This window comes from Rhinopithecus roxellana, chromosome 11, assembly GCF_007565055.1.
Source record: "Rhinopithecus roxellana isolate Shanxi Qingling chromosome 11, ASM756505v1, whole genome shotgun sequence".
NCBI classification, from domain to species: domain Eukaryota; kingdom Metazoa; phylum Chordata; class Mammalia; order Primates; family Cercopithecidae; genus Rhinopithecus; species Rhinopithecus roxellana.
Genome location: NC_044559.1, coordinates 97672482 through 97696598, shown reverse-complemented (window position 1 = coordinate 97696598; position 24117 = coordinate 97672482). Strand labels below are relative to the sequence as shown.

Sequence of the window (24117 nt, the reverse complement as noted above, 5' to 3'; positions counted from 1 at the left end):
TTGGTATGGCAGACCCTGTTCCCTGGCTAACTTAGCCAATACCCCAACACCCTTCTCCTCTGCCATTTGCTTCCCCAGGCTCCCTTGCAGCTGGGGCTGGCCATGTGACAGGCTTTGGCCAATGGGATGTAAGCAGAAGTCTGCTCGGGGCTTCTGGGAAAACGTGCTTTATCTGATGTGGCTATTAAGTGGCCTTTTTTCCTCCCCACTTCTTTCTCTTTCTATCTTGAATGCAAACATGATGGCTGGAGCAATGGTAGTTGACTGGTGACCATGCAGCAACAAGACTGAGAGGAAGGCTGGGAGAAAAGCAGAGACGCCAGGCCTGCCGCTGTGGTGCTCAACCTGTTCTTAGCTGATGTCTTTGGGTGGGTTAAGTGACTAAGTCTCGTTCCTTACGCTATAAAGTGTGGCTGATTTCACTCTCCTTCCTTTTGGTGTAGGGGTGAGGATGAAATGAATGTAAGCACATGTTCTGGGTGTTGGGGTGAGGATGAAATGAATGTAAGCACATGTTCTGGGTGTTCTGGGAGTGTACTTGGCAAACAGAAGCTACTTAATAAATACCAGCGTAAAATCAAAAGGCTTTCTGGAAGATGTGCCTTCTAATGCTCAGCATAGCTGCCCCCTGCAGGCCTTACCTGGCTGGGGTGCACTGTACAGATCTTCCTGCAGAAAGGGCATGGAACTGACCACAGAGGGGGCTCGGGCAGGATACACAAACTCCGTGGCTGCGAAATCCCCAGAGGAGCTGCTGAGGATGAACAGGCGGGGTGCGAAGTTAAAACTTCCAGGATCTTTGAAAGAAAAGAGAGTAAAGCTGAAGATATCATGTGCATCAAAGTAAATTCCAGATGAAGAATGAATGTAAAATATGAAATAATTCAAAGCACTGTGGAAACATAGGTAGGATTTATCTGAGCTTCAAGGTGGAGAAGGCCTTTTAGCAACTGCAATAGTAAAAGAATGAATCAAAAGGAAAAATAATGCATTGATTATATAAAAATGAAAAACAACAATGCAAAACTAAAAAGAAAAGAAAAACCAAGTAACAAATGGGAAGTATTTGTAATACAGCAACTAGTTAATATCCTTAATACATGAAGGGACATACATAAGGAAAAAATAATAAAATGTGCAAAAGACACAAATAGAACACTCACCAAAGTAGAAATTAAAATGGCTAAAAAATATATAGACATACATATGCATATATATACACAGATATATGTATGTGTATATCACATATACATATGTAACACAAATATGCATATATGTTATATAACATAAATATACATATATATGTACTTCCAAGTAAAACAAAACAATGCTTAGCTATCTGTCTCCTTTCATCAATTTGGCAAAGAGGAAAAAGATAATATGCTCAATTTATGATTGTGTTGAGAAATGAACGCTTTTGTATATTGCGAGTGAGAATAAAACTTGGCCTGAGCTGATACATGCTATCAGACTTTCATAATTAGCACGGCAGTTCCACATCTAGGAATTCCTCTCAATTAGGAATGAATGTATAGGATTATTTTAAAAAGTATTCAAACTGCATTATTATATAAGGGAGAAAAGTCAGAAACAAGAAACAACTCAACTCCCCAGCTGCCAGAGACTGTCAGGTAGAGAGTGGCATCTATTCACAGAATAATAGAATATGTCATAGCCATTAGATATCTAAATTTTAATAACTTGGGAAATTATTCATAATAAAGGAAAAAAGCAGGTTACAAAACAGATCCACATATTATTTTTTAAAACAGATATTATATTATAGCATAGAGAAATGTGAATTCTGTTACATCTGAGAAATGTGTTATAAGTGACTTCATTTCTTTTTTTAACTTCTCTATAATTTAAAACGTCTTCTAGGCATTATGTTTAAAAAGCTATATAAAAGTTTATAAATATTGAGGGGCAGAGTATTATGAAGCAGTTATGAGGATACTCCATTGCTGCCCAGCCTTGGGCAACTTGATTAACTTCTGTATGCCTCAGTTTCCTCATCTGTAAAAACGGCAGAGTGTTGGGTTGTACTAACGGAGTTACTATATATAAGGTGCTGGCTGGTGTCTGGCTTGTTGGAACTGCTTAACAAAAGTTCTCTTTCCTTCTTATGTTCATCTGTATTTTGAGAACAGCTGGGAAAGCACCCATATACACACCTAACCTCACCCCGGTGAACGGGAGTGCCTATTCTATACAGACACGGCCTTTGTATTTCCAAGCAGGATAATGACTGAAGGGCTCTGGAAAGGGGTAAGAGGCCGGCTTCCTTCCCCAGGTCCCACTCCAACACCCAGAGGACTGCTGTTTCTCAGGTGGCAGCTATGAGGAAAGAAAGAAAATGGTGCCCTGAGTCCCTAAGACCCTGGAAGATGGCTTGGTCCCCAGGAAGCCTTGGGAGCTGATTCGCCAGTGGGAATTTGAAGTCTTGGTGTCCAAGTTAAACTCACCCCTGGGAAGAAAAATACTGTTCAATCAGCTGGACATAATACTCATCACACTAGATTTCAGACAGACTGAAGAATTAAGATAAAACATGAATGGGGCACAGTGGCTCAAGCCTGCAATCCCAGCATTTTGGGAGGCTGAGGCAGGCTGATCACTTGAGCCCAGGAAGTTGAAGCTGCAGTGAGCTGTGATCGCACCACTATACTCCAGTCTGGGTAACACAGCAAGACTCTTGTTTCCAAAAATAAACAAACAAAAAAGCCAGATCGCAGGCTGTAGATGCCACATTACCTTGAAGCATGCAATCATAGGCTTTCCTGTCTCTCCTTCCCAAGGCGTCCCAGAATCCGAGTGGCTCGGAGCCTTCATCACACTCGTGTATTGTGACTTTGCTGCTACTATGCAGTCCTGCTTCCAGAGGGCATCTGCAAGGGAGAAACTCCAAGAGTTCTTTATAAGTCTGGAGAGTGCTGGCGACCCAAAATTATTATTACTATTATGATAACAGCTTTATAATAGCTTTATTGAGATATAATTCACGTCATAAAATTCACTCTTTTTATGTGTACAGATTTTAGTATATTCACAGAGTTGTGCAGCTGTCATCACTAGTTTCAGAACGTTTTCATCTCCTGGAAAAGGAAGCCCTGTACCCGTTAGCAGTCACTCTGCATTTCCCCCATCCTTAGTCCTCAGAACCCACTAATCTACTTCTGTATTTATGGACTTGCCTATTCTGGACATTTCATGCAGATGGAATTATATATGTTCTTTTGTGACTGAGTTTTTTAGCTTAATGTGATGTTTTTAAGGTTCATCCATGTTGTAGTATGTATCAGTACTGAATTCTTTTTTGGCAGCATAATATTCCAGTGTGTGGCTTTGCCACATCTTTTTCATCCATTAATGTGTTGGTAAATATTTGGGTTATTTCCACTTTTTGACCACTATGACTAACATTGCTATAAACCTTCACGTATAAGTGTTTTCATTTCTCTTGGGTAGATATCTAGTAGAGTTGCTAGTCATATGGTAACTGTATGGTTAAATCTTTTGAGAAATTGCTAGACTGTTTTCCAAGGTGGCTGTACTGTTTTACAACCTCCCCAGTAATGTGTAAGGGTTCCAATTTTCACATCCTTGCCAATACTTGTTATTGTCTGCTTTTTTAAAATTTAAAATTTTAATATTTGTGGGTATATACTAATAGTAGGTACATACATATATGGGGTACAGACATAAAATTATTCAAAACTAAACCTGGAGATCAGTTCACCGTCTATTCTACTTTCTAAGGAAAAGCAATTCATCCTCAGGAGTGGAAAAGTGCTCTGTGGTTTCTGAGTGTGTGTGGTGGAGGAGGGGAAGCTGACTTGCCCCTAGGGAGGGATGTTTAATCACATCTAATGTGTCATGAAAATTACACACATTTTTATATAGAACAATACGTATTGACTATTTCTTGTCTTTCTCTCCTGCTAGAACATGAACTTCATGAGGACAGAGACTTGGGCTTATTCACCACCAAGTCCCCAGTTCCTATAGCCAGTCCTTCTGGAGTTAGAAGCAGGTTGCCCAAAGTTTATGATGTAGAAAAACCATTTTTCCAAGACTTGTAGGATAAGTCCTGTAAGTCCAGATTGCTTGGCGCCATCGGGTACTCAGTAAATGTTTACTGAGTGAACATGTGAATGAGCTCTTCGTGGTTTTTCTTTTCTTCAGTGGTCCAAGTAAACCCTCTGATGGGCCCCAAATGCCTTGGGCCACCTCAAGGCACGTGATTTCTCACCCCTCCCCGTGCCCCAGCCCACAGGTGGTGTTTTCAGATGAAACATCCTGTTTCACATCTGCCTCTCCGTGGAGAGGTGACCTGCTCTGTTCCCTTCTCTGCCCTCTCTGTGTAGTGTGTTTTCAGAGCGGACACAGGGGCCCTGGCCACTGCCCTGTTCCAGAACCCAGAGAATGGTGTTCACCAAGTCAAACTCTGGTGGCATGCTGTGCCCCTAGGAAGCTCTTCACTTTTACTCACTGAGGTCCTCACAGGTCTCAGTTACCTCCTGAATGCCTGGGTGACAGTGGGCTTCTTTGGTAGCTGGCAATGTTTATTTTGCCTGTGTGGCTTGAAAGCACAGAGCCACAGCGGCAGACCACCCTAGCGGGGGGCCGGCCACACAGCGCCCTCCCTGGGCTGTGGCCTTCACTGCCCTTCTGGTTCCCCTCTTCCCCAAGGTCCCCACTCAGTGCTGTCTCACAGTGTGCTGAGCCTTTGCAAGTGGCCAAGGGCAGGTGCCTGCCTGGGAGGGGAAGAAAACCCAACCTGGAAGTGCTGTACCCGGGAAGTGCCTGGAGAGTCTGATCCCTCCCCATTAGGGGCTGCTCTCCAGAATGGGGGACATCTTGTCGTCTGACACAGGTGGTAGTTTCTCATCCTCTTCTTTAGCTTTTTAACACTCCGCTATTCTGGCAAAGGAACACTCAAAATCCCTAACAGGTATTTGAAATGTGCTCCCTTTACATATCAAAGGCCCCCAGGCTTCTCATCCAAAAGCAGAACGGCAACTATGAAGAAAGAACCCAGAGTGCTTGCGAGAGTCACTCCCTGGCTCCCCACCTGCATTAGCTCACCCAGCCAGGTAAACCCTCAGACCGCGAGAGCGGCCCCCAAGTCGGAGGTCTGGACTGAGATGTGTGTCCTCTCTGCTTGGAATGTCAGAGGCCCCCGACCACATTCCCAGCCATCCCTTGCTGCAGTCACTTTCAGCAGCCTGGGATCTGCTGGGAGTCTTGGTAGCCCTGAGCCTGCCCCATCCCTCTGGGAAGCCCGGTGTGTGGGGGCCTCGTCGCAGACACAACACTCACTGTTCCTTGATCTTGTTCGCGGCGGTCCTTCCGACCTCCTTCGTGTGGGCCTGGGCTTTGCATCCGTGCCACAGGTAGATGAGGGCCTTGTTGACGTTGAGCACCACCATGGAAGTCCTGGACCTCAGGCTGCTACAGTGACAGGCCACTTCCAGCAAATTCCCTTCCACGGGCACCTCTCCGCGCACGCAGTACAGCCGCCATTCACCTGCAGGGGGCACCAGCGGCGCGGAGGAGTTAGGACGTGAGCAAGTGGCAGCAAACGCCGCCCTTCCTGGTGCCCGCTGTGCAGCCCACGGCAGGCACCTCCATCCAGGGCCAGGGACTTAGGGGACTAGAGGGGCTGAGGCACTGTGCAGGGAGCCTGCCAAGCACTGAGGCATCAGGCCTTCCTGCCAGCCCAAAAAGTGGGTTCTTATGTAGTTAGAAGCAGGTGATCTGAAGTTCACAATGTAGAAAAATCATGTTTCCAAGATTTATACAACAAGTTCTATAACAAGCATATTTTAAAAGGCTCTAGAGCTAAGATTTTTTTTTGTGTGTGTGGGGGGGTGCTGGTCAACAAAATTTTCATAATTTATAATAGAAGAACCACTGATTTTTCTTTCCTCCTAAAAAGAGCAGACAGAGGAGGGGAGACCACCTTCCAGCCTCCTGCGTGCAAAGGTGAATCCCCGAGTAAATCCTCCAGAGAGAGGCGGGTCACAAACACCCACAGAGCTGAGTTATCAGGCAAACATCAGGAGGCTTTCAGAGGTAGAGCCACAACGATGAAGACAGACTCACTTTCAGCCCCCAGCTTATAAAAATTCCTTCCAAGAGAGGGAAAGGCAAAGTCGAATTCCAGCAGTAAAAGTGACTTACTTTGCACATTTTCTTCTTCCTCTTCCCGCCTCCCGGAGTGCACCACCATCCCCCCCTGAAAACACTGCAGGAAACAGGGGGGCTCCTTTCCCTGGAGAACCTGGACCTTCCAATTAAAACAGAGGTAAATAGGTAATGGGCATGGGACTTTCAAAGTCCTAAAAACAATACCTGCCTCTCATGGAGAATCTGAAAAATATCAAGATGTACAAACAAAAGCCAGTGCTAACACTATGGCCTAAAGAGAAGCTCTGTGAACACTGCCGTGTGCGGCCTCCTCTCAGGGTGTTACCCAGGGAGGGTCTTCTTTTCCTAAACAAAATCGGAGCCTTGCTTTATATTGATGTACAGCCTCATTTTCTTTACTTAATGTTGTTCTGTCAAGGAATATTCTTTTAAAACATGACTCCTGATATTTTAATGGTATTCTGTGGTTACTGATGCCATAAGACTGATATAAACACATTCTTAACAAGATAGCTCTCAGCAATGAGAATGACTCATCGCTGACCTGGTAATCATTCTAGGGAAAATATACAGTTTGCGGCCACCCCAGCAGTCCACTCAGCCTCTCCCTTGCTGTTAGAGAAGGCTTTTCCGTCGGGTGTTATCTGCACCATGAATAAAGTTAGGGTTGAGTCACCTCCCTCTAGGACACCGTTCCTTAAAGAGGAAATGTTTCCTGGAGCTGGTAGTCAGGGGGCACTGAGGGGAAGCATTTCTCACTGTGAGTTAATTTATCAATCTCAGTGCCCATTTTGCATAACCAATTGTCATTTCTTGGCAGTATTTCATATCTAAAATGATTTTCCAGGGTTGGATCATGGCTCACACCTGTAGTGGTGCACGCCTGAAGTCCCAGCTATCCAGGAGGCTAAGGAAGGAGGACTGATGGAGCCTGGGAGGTCAAGGCTGCAGTGAGCGGTGATGGTGCCACTGCACTCCAGCCTGGGTGACAGAGTGAGGCCCTGTCTCAAAAAAATAATACAAATACAAATAAAATGATTCTCTATCCACTGGATTGGTAACAGGTAAAATGCTCAAATGAGAGAGATTAAGACTCAAACTCTGAGGCTGATTTTGAAGGCATGATAAAAGCATTTTCATTCATGGTCTTTACAAAAAGAAATAAAGGGGGCCTGGTACAGTGGCTCACGCTTGTAATCCCAGCACTTTGGGAGGCTGAAGCGGGCAGATCACGAGGTCAGGAGATCGAGACCTTCCTGGCTAACACGGTGAAACCCCGTCTCTAGTGAAAAAAAAAAAAAAAATTAGCCGGGTGTGGTGGTGGGCGCCTGTAGTCCCAGCTACTCGGGAGGCTGAGGCAGGAGAATGGTGTGAACCTGGGAGGAGGAGTTTGCAGTGAGCCAATATCGCATCATTGCACCCCAGCCTGGGCGACAGAGTGAAACTCCATCTCAAAAAAAAAAAAAAATCAATTAATTAATTTAAAAAAAAAAAGGGTAGTTGAAATGATGATTAGGGGCCGGGCGCGGTGGCTCAAGCCTGTAATCCCAGCACTTTGGGAGGCCGAGACGGGAGGATCACGAGGTCAGATCGAGACCATCCTGGCTAACATGGTGAAACCCCGTCTCTACTAAAAAAAAAATACAAAAAACTAGCCGGGCGAGGTGGTGGGTGCCTGTAGTCCCAGCTACTTGGGAGGCTGAGGCAGGAGAATGGCGTAAACCCAGGAGGCGGAGCTTGCAGTGAGCTGAGATCCGGCCACTGCACTCCAGCCTGGGCCACAGAGCGAGACTCTGTCTCAAAAAAAAAAAAAAAAAAAAAAGAAATGATGATTAGGAAAAAATTAAATGCAACTGTTGCCAATACCATTTCTAAAATATAGTCCATAGTAGAAAATATTTTTTAGGGAACATGATTGGTTCTTGGGACAGTGGAAAGCTGGGTGAGTGTGGATCTATTTCTGGCAAGAATGTCTCTGCAGTCTTCCCTCCTGCTATTGTTAATCATTCATCCAGGAGAATAAAGAGATTTGCACATGGCATTGTCCTGTTGTCGAAGAATCCCAGAGTTAAATCTTAATTGCTGGTACTCTGTACTGAGCGGACGAGACTCAGGCAGAGATCATCCGAATGTTACAGACATGTTGCAGGCCTCGGATCTGGGCAGCAGGCCCTGCCAGGCACGATGCAGGCCCTGGGGTTAGAAGGCCGTGGGGTTGTAAGGCCAGGGCTGCACGGTCTGTCATGCTCCTGGGGGATCATGTAGCTTTAGGTGGTGAGAAGTGCTGTGAAAATAAAGGGATCAAGTGCAGGGACTGAGAATGATGGGAGAATGAGAAGGCTCTGGATAGAGCGGGGGTTGGGGGCAGGGTTCGGGTGACATTTGAACAGAAACCTGCCTCATAAGAGGCAGTACACAGGGGTCCGTATGTAGAGGCAGTATGGAGTAGGCAGGGGAAGTTTCCCGACAGTGGAATGAGGCATAGGGCAGGAGGTGAGTGGAAGGAGGTGATTCGTGGAACAGGAAGAGGCTGGAGTGGCCTGGGTGGAGGAGAGGAGCAGGAGGAGCTTGGAGAGGTGCCCGGGGCCCACAATGAAGGTGCTGGAGCCCCGGGAAGCCGCTTAGATTGCAGTGTGTGTGGCAGACAGCAAGGGAGTGACCCAGTCTGACCTGTTCCAGAAAACCCACTCAGGCTGCTGTGAATACAGGTGATGGTCATTCCCAGTCCTTACATTCACCTGATACTTCCTTCAGGTAGATTCGTGTACATGGAATAACTGATCAAAGTTTTAAGGTTCTCATGATGAAATTTCAGGATAGCTGCTCAAGTTACACTTCTCACCCAAAACACAGCATCCTCATCCTACTGAAGCCTTGCCAGCTGGCCCTGGATCTGTTCTTTAAAAAATCACCACCATTGTGAGAAGTGGATGATGGCATCTCTTTGTTTTACACACAGTGCTTTGATTGGTTAGGTGGAAACCTTTCAAAGTCACCCATCGGCCATCTGCACTTGTCATGTGGATTTCCTAGTTGCAGATACAACATTTTCTCTGGGATCATCTTACAAAAAGTGGGAGGAAGAAAGAAATGGGAGGCACAGCCTGAAATCTGCAGAAGCCAGACCAGGACTGAAGTGCTTTAGATGACATGGTCTTCCATTATCAGAATCATGTTGGGAGGGACAAGGCTGAGCGCCACTGGCTCCCAGGAGAGGACGCTCCTCTCAGTCCCTGGGGTGCAGAGCTCCGCAAGACTCACCTGGGCCCCCCTTTCCTCGTCCAGCTCCACCGTCATCAGCGCCGACGTGCCCTTCTCACTCACTGTGGAGTGCCGGCCTTGCCAGAAGAAGTAGACGCACTTCTCTTTGCCAGCCGCCCTCACCGAGTGCTCTCCCTTCTGGCGACTTCCCACTGCAAACACAGAACGGCAGAGGGACAGGTCAGCAGCTGACACACCTGAGGAGAAGCAAATGCCTGGCTCACTTCCCCAGGGCCTGCGAGGACCAGTGGCAAAGAGACAGCCTCAGGCCTGGGGCTGGGGAGAAACCATTGGCATCTGGAGGGAAGGTTGGTCAGGCCCAGGAGAAGAGAGAAATCACCTTCCTTCCAGCTCCTGACCCAGAGCTTCCAACGGGGTGGGGAAAGGATCTGAGGGGCCCTCTTGGTGCCCTGAGAAAAAGACCTGTCATCCGGAGGGGGCGGCAGATCACTCCAAGTGTGCAACAGAATAATTTCTTCAAACTATTTGGTGAGGCCGGGTGAGTGGCTCATGCCTGTAATCCCAACACTCTGGGAGGACTGCTTGAGGTCAGGAGTTCAAGACCAGCCCAGGCAACAGAGCAAGACCCCCACCTCTAAAATAATTTAAAGAAATTAGCCTAGTGTGGCGTTGCACACCTGTAGTCTTAGCTACTTGGGAGACTGAGGCAGGAGGATCACTTGAGCCTAGAAGTTTGAGACCACAGTTAGCCATGATTGTGTCATGGCACTCCAGCCTGGGTGACAGGGTGAGACTCTCTTACAAAAAAAAAAGTATTTGGTGACTGCCAGAGCAGGACCAAGGGCTCACACAGACACAAACACATTTTCCACATCACGCCACTCTTCGGCAAAAGATTAGCTGTAGGGAAAAGGTATTAAAAACACTAGCAGGGCCAGCTTTAAGTACAAAGGAAAAACTGAAGGCTGTTAAAACGATTCTAGTAAGAAATACAACTTTGAAGTTTTCAAGTTCTGTCAGAAATGAGGAGATAAGTTGCTGACATATTACTTGAGCACAAACTAATCTGGGATTTCATGTCTGTCACCAGGGCTGCTGCCGGGATTAAATAAAAATTAGCCAGGCATGGTGATGTAGTTCGAGACCATCCTGGCCAACATAGTGAAACCCCCATCTCTACTAAAAGTACAAAACAATAGCTGGGCATAGTGGCGGGCACCTATAATCCCACCTACTCAGGAGGCTGAGGCTGGAGACTTGCTTGAACCCAGGAGGCAGAGTTGCAGTGAGCCAAGATCATGCCACACAGCGCTCCTAAGACTACAGCTGATGGTCGCCATGGCTGGCACCGCACAGGCACTTGGTAAACATGAGCAGCACAGGAGGCAGATGAGACTGCTTGGTGTGGAGAGCAGTCATGGGGAGGTTACAGGGTCTCCCTCTGTCACCCAGGCTGGAGTTCAATGGCGCAATCATGGCTCACTGCAGCCTCAGCCTCCTGGGCTCAAATGATCCTCCCGCCTCAGCCTCCCAAATAGCTGGGACTACAGGAATGCTGTAGTCCCAGAAGCGCTGTGTGGCATGATCTCGGCTCACTGCAACTCTGCCTCCTGGGTTCAAGCAATTCTCCTGCCTCAGCCTCCTGAGTAGCTGGGATTATAGGTGCCCGCCACTATGCCCAGCTATTGTTTTGTACTTTTAGTAGAGATGGGGGTTTCACCATGTTGGCCAGGATGGTCTCGAACTACATCACCATGCCTGGCTAATTTTTATTTTTAACATTTTGTAGAGATAGGGTCTCACTATGTTACCCAGGATGGTCTCTAACTCCTGGCCTCAAGTGATCCTCCCACCTCAGCCTCCAAAAGTGCTGGAATTATAGGACAAATGGGCATTTTAGATGTCGTTACAGACATCCAAATCTCTACCTGTAAGAATATGTCTCACTCTAGATTCCCTTCACTCATTCATGCATTCAACAAATATTCACTGAGTGGGGACTTCAGGATTCTGGGCTACAATGACGAACAAGATAATGATGAACAAGACAATGATGAAATTTCTGCTAACTTAGCAACAACACTTTGCCTTTGAATAGCAATCTCATTCTTCAAATAGTGAACATTTGTTGCACTAAATAGATTACTGAGGAAAGATATGCTTCAAATAGATCATAACAGTTTATAAAGACCTTGAAATCTGTTAGCACTCAAATACATTGTGTAAATACATATTCACACTTAAATAATCAACATCACATCCTAGCATCGCAAAGAGACTTGAGTGTATATACCCAAAACAGAACTGTATCTCTTTTTAAAATTACTTTTACTTTAGAGACAGGGTCTTGCTCTGTTGCCCAGGTTGGAGTGCAGTGGTATGACCACAGCTCATTGCACCCCTGAACTCCTAGGCTCAAGTGATTCTCCTGCCCCAGCCTCCCAAAGCGCTGGGATTACAGCTTCATGCCACCATGCTGGGCTCATTTTTTATTTTTTTGTATAGACAGGGTCTCTCACTATGTTGCCCTGGTTAGTCTCAAACAATGTTAAGTGATTTTCCCACCTCAGCTTCCCAAAACTCTGGGGTTACAAGTGTGAGTCTAGAATTTTCTTTCTTTAAAGATATTTTATGAAGCAAACATTTCATTAGTTTTCGTTACAGTTTTCCTGCACATATTCAAATTTAGTCCTATATGCAACTAAATTTTTCATATGTGTATTCATTTTTAATTTTGGCAATGTAAAGATTAAATTTTTAGTGGTAAGAACTTCTGGGCTATTCTTTTTTTTTTTTTTTTTTTTTTTTGAGACAGGGTCTCACCCTGTCGCCTGGGCTGGAGTGCCGTGTGGCATGATCTCGGCTCACTGCAACCTCTGCCTCCTGGGTTCAAGCAATTCTCCTGCCTCAGCCTCCTGAGTAGCTGGGATTATAGGTGCCCGCCACTATGCCCAGCTATTGTTTTGTATTTTTAGTAGAGACGGGGGTTTCACCATGTTGGCCAGGATGGTCTCGAACTCCTGACCTCGTGATTTGCCCGCCTCAGCCTCCCAAAGTGCTGGGATTACAGATGTGAGCCACCGTGCCCTGCCAGCTATTCTCTTTACAACCTTGATTAGTTACCTAATTTAAAGTGTGGACATGTTATGCCATCAAGGCACTTTTAAGAATAAGTTTGGTACTAGTAGTTCTATTTAGGAATAACAGAAAATACAAAGATGAAGACTGTTCATAGTTAAGTATTCTTGCCCCAGAGCCACCTATTTATAGAAATTAAACCCCTATCGCGCCCTGGAGGAGCCTGGCTCAGCATCCCTCAAGCAGCTGTCCCCTGACCCTGCTGGAGTGCGAGCAACCCTACCCTGCAGGCGCTGGCCAGGACACTGACCCCAGCAGGCCGGCCAGCATCGGCCAAGCGGAGGCTGTACCACCTGTGCAGCTGCCACTTTTTGCTGACCCTCTCCTAGAAGTGCTCCCTGAGCTCTGACTCGGTCCTGTTTGCAGGTGTGCTGACCCTCTCCCAGCAGTGCTGCCTGAGCTCTGACTCGGTCCTGTTTGCAGGTGTGCTGACCCTCTCCCAGAAGTGCTGCCTGAGCTCTGACTCGGTCCTGTTTGCAGGTGTGGCTCTTGTGGGCACAAGTGATAGAGGAGCCGGAGGAGTGACACCGAGGGGCCAGAGCTTTCGCGTTGGCTACAGAGTGACTGCAAGTGCCATCGGGCTGTGCTTCTGCTGCTGGAGGGATGGTCTGGAATCTGAATGCTCCCTGCTTTAACTTAATTCTCTAAAGCTGGACTTCTTCTAAGTTGTAAGTCAGCTGGAAAAGATGTTGTTGGAGCTGGCTGGGAGATGTCCATTGTGTTTATTGGGAAGAAATGTAGAAAGGAATCACCTGGGTCAAATCGTATTTCCTAGGGGCCTCCAAGTCAATAGTCCCTGAAAGTCTTTGAACTCTTCGCTTTATTTTTAATTAATTCACTTTAACAGGTTTACTCATTCATTCACTCACTATTACCCTTTTTTCCCCCTCATAACTAACAGCTAAAGTAAGAAAATGGCTAAATTAAACTATGTCTGGTTTTATACAACACGATTTCCCTTTTTGCATTTTAGGAATGGACACTCCAAGTGCCTTAATTTGTTCTTTAAAGCTCCCAGTTCCATTACTCCAAAGGTGAAGAGATCTGCCTGCCCCGAAACACACTCAATTCCCTATTATTGTCATCTGTTGGTAACCAGCGTCAGAGATGATCACTGTACATGCCACCTCTGCACGAGAGCAAGAGCGGAAATCCACGACAGTGACTCTTCGGAAATTATTATTTTGGGGAGATCCATGTTATCTCATCCTCAAGTTAAAAACAGTAATTATGCTGTTCCTGCTGACATGTCAGTGATGAGTATTTCCTGCACCTACAAAGTGAACACAGGCCAGGCACCTGCTAAACGTCATATATACCTGATTATAAAGTCCTGTGAGCTGAGTACTATAATCCCTATTTTCCAGGTGAGAAAACCAAGGCTCAGACAGGGTAACTTTACCCAGCCCACACAGCTGGTAAGTGAGGGCCTGAGATTCTGAATCCCAGGCTGTAGGGCCCCAGTGCCTGCGGCCTTCCCTCAAGGGACATGGCTCCTTATGAAAAAGGAAAGGAGCAGTTCCAATTGCTTGCTCATAAGAAATTAAGCAGATGAGAAATGCCACTCCCTATGGGAGACTGAAGTGGGGGATGGTTTGAGCCCAGGAGTTTGAGACCAGCCCGGGCAACATAGTGAGACCCCATCTCTACAAAAAATAAAAAATTAGCCTGATATGGTGGCACGTGCCTGTAGTCCCCGCTACTTGGGAGGGTGAGGCATGAGGATGGCTTCAGCCTGGGAGGTTGAGGCTGCAGTGAGCCGAGCCGAGATTCTGCCATTGCACTCCAGCTTGGAAGACAGTGAAACCCTGTCTCAAAAAAAAAAAAAAAAAGAATGAAAAGACAGAAAAAAATGTCCCTCCCATTGGGGTTCCTTGTCTGACACCCCACTACTCCCTGGAAGAAGAGGCTGGAGCTGCCTGGGCGCTGGAAGAGCCCATTCCTGCTGTTTAAGAAGTTTGGTGTGTTCAGCAGCCTAGCCTCAAGTTGCCTTGTGCTGGTTCAACCCTGACCTGCTCCACGGTCTGGTGACTGGGATCTTTGGCTCCTCCTTGTAGCCAGACTCATGGCTCCCCACATCCTGTGTGGAGCCCCACTCTGACTCCTTGCCCGCAGAGCGGGTTAACAGCACAGTTGGGTTTGAAAAGAGGCTGGCCTGGATGTGAGTGTCCGGCTCTGCTCCCTGCTAGCTGTGTGGCTTCAGGCAGGTTCCTTGATCTTACTGTCCTGGTCCTCATCTGAGAAATTAGCACCACAACAGAACAAGTCTCACGGAGCCTGGCAGGCACTCAGGGACAGGGTAAAGCTAAAGCCCCCAGCATCATGCCCCAGGGGGCGAGGGGACCTCTGGGCCACAGCCTGGCTCTGCACAGCACACAACCCCATCGGCCATGTACTCATCGAGGCCCGCCTGCTGGCTGTTCCTGCACTTGCTTTATGTCATTGATACCACATGTGTCTTGGAGACAGGGTCTGAAATATCTACTTGGTCCCTACAAAGTGTCTTCCATAGAGTAGGTGCTCAGGAAATGTCGGCTGATGAATAGACACATCTTGGATAAATCAGGAAAGAAATCACGTGGTTCCAAGCCTGCAGTTTTCTGATCAGCAAACAGCTGCCTATGCTTCCTGTGGCCCCGGGGGCAGGTGCACCTGCACAGCAAGGGGGCTGTAAAGAGGCGAAAAAACTCTCTTCTGAGTTGAAATCACAGAAGGGTGACCTGCATGCTCTCCTAAAAGGGAAGGGGTGAGGAGCACTGTGGGAAAGGCTCCACCTTGGCAAGGAAAGGGGTGATTTCTCTAGAGTTCACCGGGCTCCTCCTTTCCCCAGCGCCAAGCATCCAGGCAAGTGTTTTGCAATGGGATCTGTCACCAACAGGAACCAAGGAGAGTTTAGATTCTGCATTTACTACACCAGACTCACAAAGCACCATCCATGCTCTCAGTCTCGGGAGAAACAGCCTCTTTCACTTTTCAAATCAATCTTCTGTGCATGTATTGACTATAATGTTACAGCATCATTTGGTTCCAGCTTAAAATCACGAAGATATGCTGTACTTAACGACTTTAATTGAACCAGCACACGGCCACATGGGAAATATCATTGAGAGGCCAATCATCTCTTTCCCAGAAAAGCTCTGGGGACAGGGGCAGGGGAGGGAGAGACGGAGCCGAGAAGACTTGACGTGCAAGTTCAATTTCTACAGGTGAACACCAGCGGCCTCAGCAATGCTAGGTTGTTAGGAATTCGGCCTTACTTCTTTTCATCTCTGTTGTTTACTAGGTGGCTCTCAGAGGCACATGACTGCAGTGCCCCACTGCACACACCCAGCAGAGAGCACAAAAGGACTCATTGGAGAAGCTGGCTCCCGCAGGGCTGCCAGACCAGCCTCTTTCAGCTGGAAAAAACCATAAGCGCTCACTAACCTGCTGTGCTCACCATGAACTTCCACTTGACCACATAGGCATCCCCCTCATGGAACTGCCCGATGCTCTGTTTGGGGAGCCTGCTATAGTCGAATTCTAGGATGTGCCAGACATCTACGGAGACGCTGGTGATCTCAAACTGCCTCCTGTCATGTCCTTCCACCAGGCCATAGCCACGGCCGACGTTCACCCCGTCCAGGATGGTGCCTGCTGTCGTCTGGGGCATGGACACCATCCGTGTCACATCGTACGGCTTGACATCAGCCCTGGAATCTTCCTATAGGAGAACATGAAGACATCGGTTCAGTTGCCTGTTTCTGCAGCCACTCCTTGTCACACTCAATGCTGCTTCAGCTGTTCATGGGACAGCATAAAAATACAGCTTCCATACTCTGTCTCAGGATGTTTAAGTGCAGTCAGGGAAAGGCTGCATTTCCAGAAAGACTCTGGGAGGTCTGAACACGCATTGCCACAACAGCGCATGGATGCCCGAGAACAGGTGCAAACCAGATCTTCACCTCCCAGAGTCAGATTAGAATTGGAGGCCTGTCTGCTGTTCTACTAGTGAATCCTGGGAAGGCTTCCTAGCTTTAAGGGTGTGTGTGTGCCCATGATTTTTTTTTTTTTAATTAAAAAAGTATTTTTGTTGACATATTATTATGAGTATGATTTGATGTGTTGATACATGCATCTGTTTTATGGGGAAGGGGGTGTGGGAAGGAGATGGGAGAGGGAGGATAGGGAGATGTTGGCCAAAGGGTACAAAATGACAACCAGAAAGGAGGAATGAGCTCTGGTTTTCTCCTGCACAGTGGGGTGACTGTTTTCCAATACTGTATTGCGTATTTCAAAAGAGCTAGAAGAGAAGATCTGAATGTTCTCACCACAAAGAAATGATACATCTGAGGTGACGGCCATGCAAAATATCCTGATTTGATCATTTTACATCAAAGCCACGTTTGTTGGGACCCGAACCAAGCCCTGAGGTTTGAGACTTGGTCGCCGGAATACCTTGTGCTGGGCAAGTTCCCCATGGTTCTTCTCATTCGGTCTCTTCAGTTCCGTCCAATCCAGAAACTTCTCTTTGAACAAAATCGTCTCATTGTGTTCAGTAAGTCTCCCAAATATCGCCCAGTCGGGCCGCCCCTGTCCTTTTCTGCAGGGTGGGGGTGGGGGTTGGGAGAACAGACAGGAAAGGAACCAAGATTAAGCCAAGCTTAAACAAAGGAATCTAAAACACATGCGGCTACTGGAAAAACCCTCAAAGTACTTAAGTATATATAAAACAAATGGTTTATTTTCCTGCATTTTACCAAACAATGACATTTTGTTATTTTAGTCTGAAGTCTTACAAAGCTTTGTGTCCACAGAGTCTTAAATATGCTTGAATGTGACATGAACCATGTCAGGACTAGACTTCTTTAACATTCTAGCAAATTCTTTTTTTTTTTTTTTTTTTTTTTTTTAGAGATAAGGTCTTGCTCTGTTGCCCAGGCTGAAGTGCAATTGCACAATCATAGCTCCCTGCAGCCTCGAACTCCTGGGCTGCAGTGATCCTCCTGCTTCAGACTTGCAAACAGCTGGAACTGCAGGTGTGTGCCACCATGTTTGGCTGATTTTTTTTTTTTTTTTATGAGACAGGAGTCTCGGTATGTTGCCCAGGCTGGTCTTGAACTCCTGGCCTTAAGTGATCCTTCCTTCTCAGTCTTCCAAAGTGCTGGGACTACAGGCGTGGGCCACATTCTAGCAAATTCTTATCTTTGGGATGCCCTGGGGTGGCACGCTGGGTGGGGATTTTGGCAAAGGCAGAAGCCACGGGGAAACCTCACTTGTCTACTTTAGCCGCCCAGTCACCTGCAGACACTCACCAAGTTTCCCTTCCAATTAATTAATAGACGTAGGGAAGCTACCTAGCTCCTCCCTCAATTCTCTACTATTTTATGTCGTGTTACAGCAAAGCTCTCCAGAGTACGGAGATTCTCCCGTCACTAAAATGAACACACTTTCATAGATCATGAAGTGCCTTTTTGTGCACTTATTTCTAAGCCACTGGCCAGGGCAGCAGACGTGGAGAGCACAGAGAGATAGGAAAGAAAACGGCACAGCCCCACCTGGAGGTCGTGTGTGGCTGTAAGATTTCAGAATTTACACTGTCTCCAAGAACACAGGTATTTTAGATAAAGGTAGAGCTGAGAAGATATGCTGCGGAGGGTGTAGCCCTGGAATCATATGCACGATCTCTTATCCCTCCACATCCATCTGCAGTTGTGAATCTGGCCCGGGATGCAGCCACCCCTTAGAGCAACCCGCCCTGCTGCTTGTGCCCTGCTGTGCTACTGCCTCAGTGGCTTCCTGCTTGGTCAAGACCACACCTGCTGGTGTCACAGCTGAGGCACATCAAAAAGGCTGCCTGATTCAAAGAAAGCTGCCGGTAAATCATAGAACACGGACACTTCCACCTCATGCTTTTGTGGGACTTTGGGAACCAAACATAAGCACCTATGGAAAATGCATGGCGGTCTTGAAAGGCTGTGGTCTTTATCAGAAAATATCTGAATGACGGTCTCTTATGTCAGTCCTACTCTGCAGGCTTGCTAAGACGATGACTGAAAGGGCTCTTGGCTTCTGCTTTAGAATCTGTCGTTTATGTTTTGAAGCGTTGTGAGCAAGCCACGTGGCAGATTGCAGGGTGAGGGGGACGAACCTGGGCCAGGAGCCAGATGTGTTTCTCTACCCCCTTCCCTGACTTACAGCTGGAACTGGGCTCAGTGGTTTCAGCCTCATTTGCTAAGAAGGGCGGGGTGTGTAATCCTGGCTGCATCTTAAAATCCCCGGGAGCTTTTAAGACACATTGACACATAAGTTCTAACTCACATGAATCGAAAACACATCTCTGGGGCTGGGCTGAGCAAACGCATCTTTTTAAAGGCCCCTCAGGTGATTCTGTCTCAGAGATGTTGAAAACCAGTGGGTTAGGAGCTCCGTCATCTACTTCCAGATCTGTGATTATGCCATTATTAAATACAGTTGGCCATCACATAGATTTTATGCTTTAGCCTGTTTTTTTTTCCTTTGCTATACTAAATAAAATCTTTTGAGCTGTAGTTCCAGTCCTTAAAACAACGGTTGTCACCATACTGATGTTAAACATTAGTGCATTTGCTTAAAAGGGACTTGAAAACTTCTTATCGCACTGCCATACCTTTTAATGGTTTCTACAATCATTAATTAATAAGAAAATCAATAATTGGATTTTACAGCAGGAAATTAGGCAGGAAAGTTGAAATTCATATACCAGTTCAATGGAAGACATTAAAATGTACTGTGTGATGCCCAATATTCTATGCTGTTTCATGGTTCATTGGTTTCTAATCTATTGTAATGGCACACATAGTTAAAAAGCCTATTTTTTTGATCTGATAGTTGAAAAAACAACAATCTTTTAATGTAAGAATTCTTTTTTTCATAATCCTAATTTTAGAGTCTGCACATATTCTATTGAATTGCCAAAATGACTTTAAAGAGTCCGGTACATGCAGGGAATATTAAAATTGCAATCATTATTTTAATACCATCTTCTCCCCCTCTTCCCTTCCCAAAGGTATAAAGACATAAACATCATCTGCTGCCAAATAAATCCTGGAATTTGAGGGTGATGCTGGGAAGGTATGAAATTAGAAGGAGGCATGTTGCTTTTGCACTTTCAGATCAATGGCTGAATTCCAGACCCGGGAAGCCTTTCAGATCTGCATGTATTTGTTTCAACAATTGCTGTTCGTCTGCCACAGCAGCACCTGGGACGCCGCAGGGGAACTTGAAGCTTTTCTTGCTCACTTCAAGAAATCAACTGTAACAAACCTCTTCCAGAAGACTACAGCATCCATATTTCCACAATAGTTAGATAAAAGTTAAAGAACTGTTCCTTTTGTGAATATTCACAGTCCGCTGCATATAACCGTTTATGAAAACTGAACCCTATAAAGAGCGAGAGTAGAGGACTGTGCTGAGAACGGAGGGATCAAAGGGAATCAGCTCGCTCGGGGAGCTGTCCCCAGGCGGCAGCAGGAGTACCTGGGGATAAGCGGATTGCATTCTCCAGGATCCAGGGGATTGATGTCACAGTTCTCATAGTCAAAGGTTCCATTCCATAAGTGCTTTGCCAGCTGAAATGCTATTTTTCGTTGTGCTAATGTGACTTCTTTCCCATGCCATACGTAAACTTCACTACCAAAATCAAACACCAGTACCTGGGAGAAATGGCACAAAAGAATTTGTTAACTTCAAGAACGTGCAACAGTTGAATCAGGGGCAACAGGGTCTCTGTTGACAGCGATTCAAACGGAGGAAGACAGAAATCCCAATGGGGCAACCAACGCAGACACAAAAAAGCCAGGAGATCTCAGCTGGCACTGCCCCGCCAAGCCAGCCTCTGCCCTGGGGGCATGATTCCTCCTCCCAGCGTCCTAAGTGGCCAAGATAATGTTCCCTCCTCTGAACTCTCAAACTGCTAACAACTTGTGATTCACAAGAGTTCTTTAGGTACATCGTCCGGTCGACTTCCTCCCTTTCTCCCCTGTTCCTCCCTGTCTCATGTGCTCATTCATTCACTTAATATATACACAGAGGCCACTTCATATACGCCAGGCACTCATGGTCCAATGGTGTCTTCCCTCCTGTACACAATTCCAAAATCCTTAAGGGCAAGGATCAGATCATAACAATACGCACAGGAAGGGTTGATTACGAAGTGTTTGCCGAATGAATACATGAATGTAATGCTATTTCTTATTTTCATGGTTCATTTTATTCTTTCTCCTAGAATGATTTCTCCCTTCACTTCCAGCAATTCAAAGTTTGCTTAACTCTAAACTCGGCTCAATTTCACTTTCTATGTAAAATTATTCCTGAAAATGTCTTTTTCTGTGACTTTTCCTTCATGTAAATGCCCATACATATCACACAGTCAACCTTGCTCCAGATTACATTCCTTGTAATACTCTTCTGCCCAATTAAACTTAAAAGCCTGTGTGTCTTCCACTTTCTCAACACTTAGCATGCTTAATGGTACTGGAAATGTATGTAATTAATAAATATTTACTACTGTGACAGGACAAAAACAGCACATTAATTGGGAAATCCATAAATTATATATACGTGCATCTAGTGTTCCTCAAACTTAAGGACTTAAAAATGTTTTATTATAATGTTTATGCAAAATGCAAAAGATAGGGCTAAGTAATACTTGTATTTTGCCTAAGACATAAAAGCCTTCAATGATCCATGCCACCTCTAAATGATATTCTGGATTCCATATTAGCATTTAAGATACCAGTAATGGTTTGAAATCACAAATATCCTTTAAAAAGCTGTAAATGTTCTACAATGGGTACTGACACTAGCTAACCTTTATTGGGAACTTACTCTCTAATTTATTGGGCAGCCTGTGCTGAGTGCTTTCAATGTGCTTTCTCATTAAAGGGCAGAGCCCACAGACTGTACCTCTTTGGGTTGCAGAAGGGAGCACTTTGGAATTTTCCCCCAGTAGTCGTCATCAGGAACAAGTTTGTCGTCCATGAGACGGTAAATGCAGTTAGTTTCTATTATGGCTGCTTCATAGAGTTCATCTTCTTTTGGGTCTCCAGCAGCTTGGGGATAAGAACAATAGGAGGGCATCACATTTTACGTTGCAAAGTAGCTGGTTTAGAAGAATGAGCTAAGGGAGAAGAAAGGAGAGACTCAAGTCTTGTCAATCTCTGAAGTACAATGAAGTCTTACATTGGTAACTGGTTTGGCCACCCAGAAGCTTCCAGAAGTCTTTGGCTGCATGAGTGTGTGTATTAATTCCTTCTTCGATGGTTTGAATATAAGTAGCTCTACAACCAAGTTCCCTCTTTGTCTGAATTAAAGTTGCAAGTTCTGAGGCCTAAAAAAAGAGAGGAATACAATTACCTGGGTAGAAAAGCCCTTGGCTAGACAGAGTGGCACATGTCAAAACCAGAGGGAGAAACTGTGTGTGCCTGTAGAGAAAGCCTTGTGACCATAGGTGTGGGTGGATGCTGGTTACTGGGCATTTTCAATGACCTCAAGAAAATGTAACTGAAAGACCAGGGAGTATCAATTCTTTAGAGCAACAGTTCACCATCTTCAATAGGTCACATATGATGCTTTTAAAAAACACCATTCTTTGGGCTTTACCCCATAACAGTCTCATTCAGTAGGTCTGTGGCAGAACTTCATAGCTACCTAGGATAAAGGACTTTAAAGGGGGCCACTTCCTTTTTTACACAGGAGTAAGAAGGAACCCAAGACCTAAACACTGGGGTACAGGTCATAGTCCTAAAACATCCCATTTAAACATGTAATGAAGGCTTGTTTGAGAGACATTCAGGACAAGAAATCCTACCTATCCCTTCTCATTTGAATGCAACACCTGGTGTTTGAGAAGCTTTGTGACTGACGCCAGGAAGAACACTCCACCGGTGTGTAAAGGAGACGTTAGCTAAAGCATTTTTATTTTTCAGGTACCAACCTTTGCCTTTTCTATGACGTTTGCAAACTCTCCTACCCACAGGAAGCAGCAGTGGGGAGAGAGCAGGAGGAAGCAGTCCCCACTGTTGAGTGCCGAAGCTCGAGGTTCCACCAGCCTGGTCTGCACGTGTCTTCTTCCTGAACACAAGGCAGACAATCACCGTCTTTTCAGACAGAACGGGGTATCATGATGGCACTAGCGGCTGCTTCCATGGTTCGTGCTTTCCCAAATGTCACCCACTTCTCAGGACCATTATCAGTGTCACGTGCGTGGGTTAATGAGGGCTCCCCCTTCCAGGGAGATGAGCGCATAGGCTCCTCTTCCTTCCTTCACTCTTCTCTGGGGACCTTTCTCTCCCCCGGCCACCTCCTGCACCCAATTACATCTGTGGCCCAGGCAAGGGAAGTCATGCCTTCAGGAAGGGTCAGATCTTCCCCTGGGGTTCCACTATGAACCCTAAGGGCCTCTTGATAGGAAGGACAGAGCCACCACCTTCTGTGGCTTTCAACACCTTCTCCTAAATATCTGTTGATTTTGAGCTTTCCACAATTACACTGATTGTGTAGTCTCTGGGTCAGGACTCAGGACAGAGATCGGTTATTTGAGCTTGTCACTGGTCTTTTTAAATACACACAATAGGACAGCAGCCATGCAGAAAGACATGGAAAACCCTCCTGGAGGGAGAGGCTATTGCCTCCATTCTCATCTTGAGGATTCATCTACACAGTAGCCGCCAGGAGGCAGCTGAGTCTCCCTCCTCATTGCCCAGAGCCCCCTGGTTCATCTTTGGAATCTCCCTCGCTAAGGACACGAAGGGCACTGGAGTGGAATGCAGGTGAGCTTCATCTGCATCCACCTTCCCTTGATTCCTTCCCCAAGCTGTGTCTTCCTTCCCAGTTCTGTACTGACTCGAGGAGGACTGGGCAGGGAGCAGAGAACCCCTCTGATGACATAGGGCACTTCTGGTAACTGCACGGATGTTTGGCCACCACGTGGAGCACGGGGCACCAGGAGCAAAACCTGGGATTCCGGAGTGGGGGAACCTGGGTTCGAATCCAGCTCTGCCACCCAGTAGCTACTGGGACCCCAGACACATTCCTGCCTCTGGAAGCCATGATGGGCAGAATACTTCCTAGGTCATGGGATTTGGGGAAGCTTAAGAGACAGGAGGTTGCATAGTAAGGAACACATAGTAGGTTCTCAAAAAGCGTGCGTTCCCTTCCTGGGACAGGCAATGAATTACAGTCAGGAATCTTTATGTGACCAGACAGAAACCACGGGCCCTGAGTCACCGTGCCAGGCTGCTCTGAAATACCTTTAATCTGCAACAGCATCAGCCTCTTGTAGGGCACAGCGCTGTTGTTAGAGTTCTGTTCCGTCAGGTTGACGCTCCGCAGGCTGACGTTGCTGAAGTTTTCTTTACTGGCTAAACCCGCCAGGGTGACTTCTGAGAAGTTGGAGTTGGAAGACACTGGGCGGGGTGAATAAGGAAAGACAATGCAGGAGGTTCAGTTACAGTGACAATATTTACAGTCAGAAATTATTCACAACTGACTCAACACCTTTGCCTTTTCAAGTTAATCCTGAAAGGGAAAATGTAATCAAGTTTGATTAAATGTGCAATTCAGTGCTTAACCACCTTGTTAAGA

The 24117-nt window shown here is 46.3% G+C and overlaps 1 protein-coding gene across 6 annotated transcripts in view; it reads right to left on the bottom strand.

Moving 5' to 3' along the window:
* The window catches only part of LOC104668646 (supervillin), a 286257-nt gene that overhangs the window by 6775 nt on the left and 255365 nt on the right, over nucleotides 1-24117 (bottom strand). For all 6 annotated transcript variants that reach the window (XM_030941487.1, XM_030941488.1, XM_030941491.1 and 3 more), the window contains 12 exons: nucleotides 23784-23939; nucleotides 22469-22605; nucleotides 21715-21862; nucleotides 21439-21584; nucleotides 20011-20186; nucleotides 16951-17095; nucleotides 15940-16216; nucleotides 9415-9566; nucleotides 6187-6292; nucleotides 5323-5530; nucleotides 2755-2888; nucleotides 642-797 (listed from right to left, as the gene is read on the bottom strand). In XM_030941487.1, the coding sequence (XP_030797347.1) occupies nucleotides 642-797; nucleotides 2755-2888; nucleotides 5323-5530; nucleotides 6187-6292; nucleotides 9415-9566; nucleotides 15940-16216; nucleotides 16951-17095; nucleotides 20011-20186; nucleotides 21439-21584; nucleotides 21715-21862; nucleotides 22469-22605; nucleotides 23784-23939 (1941 nt within the window). The remainder of the gene's footprint in view (nucleotides 1-641; nucleotides 798-2754; nucleotides 2889-5322; nucleotides 5531-6186; nucleotides 6293-9414; nucleotides 9567-15939; nucleotides 16217-16950; nucleotides 17096-20010; nucleotides 20187-21438; nucleotides 21585-21714; nucleotides 21863-22468; nucleotides 22606-23783; nucleotides 23940-24117) is intronic.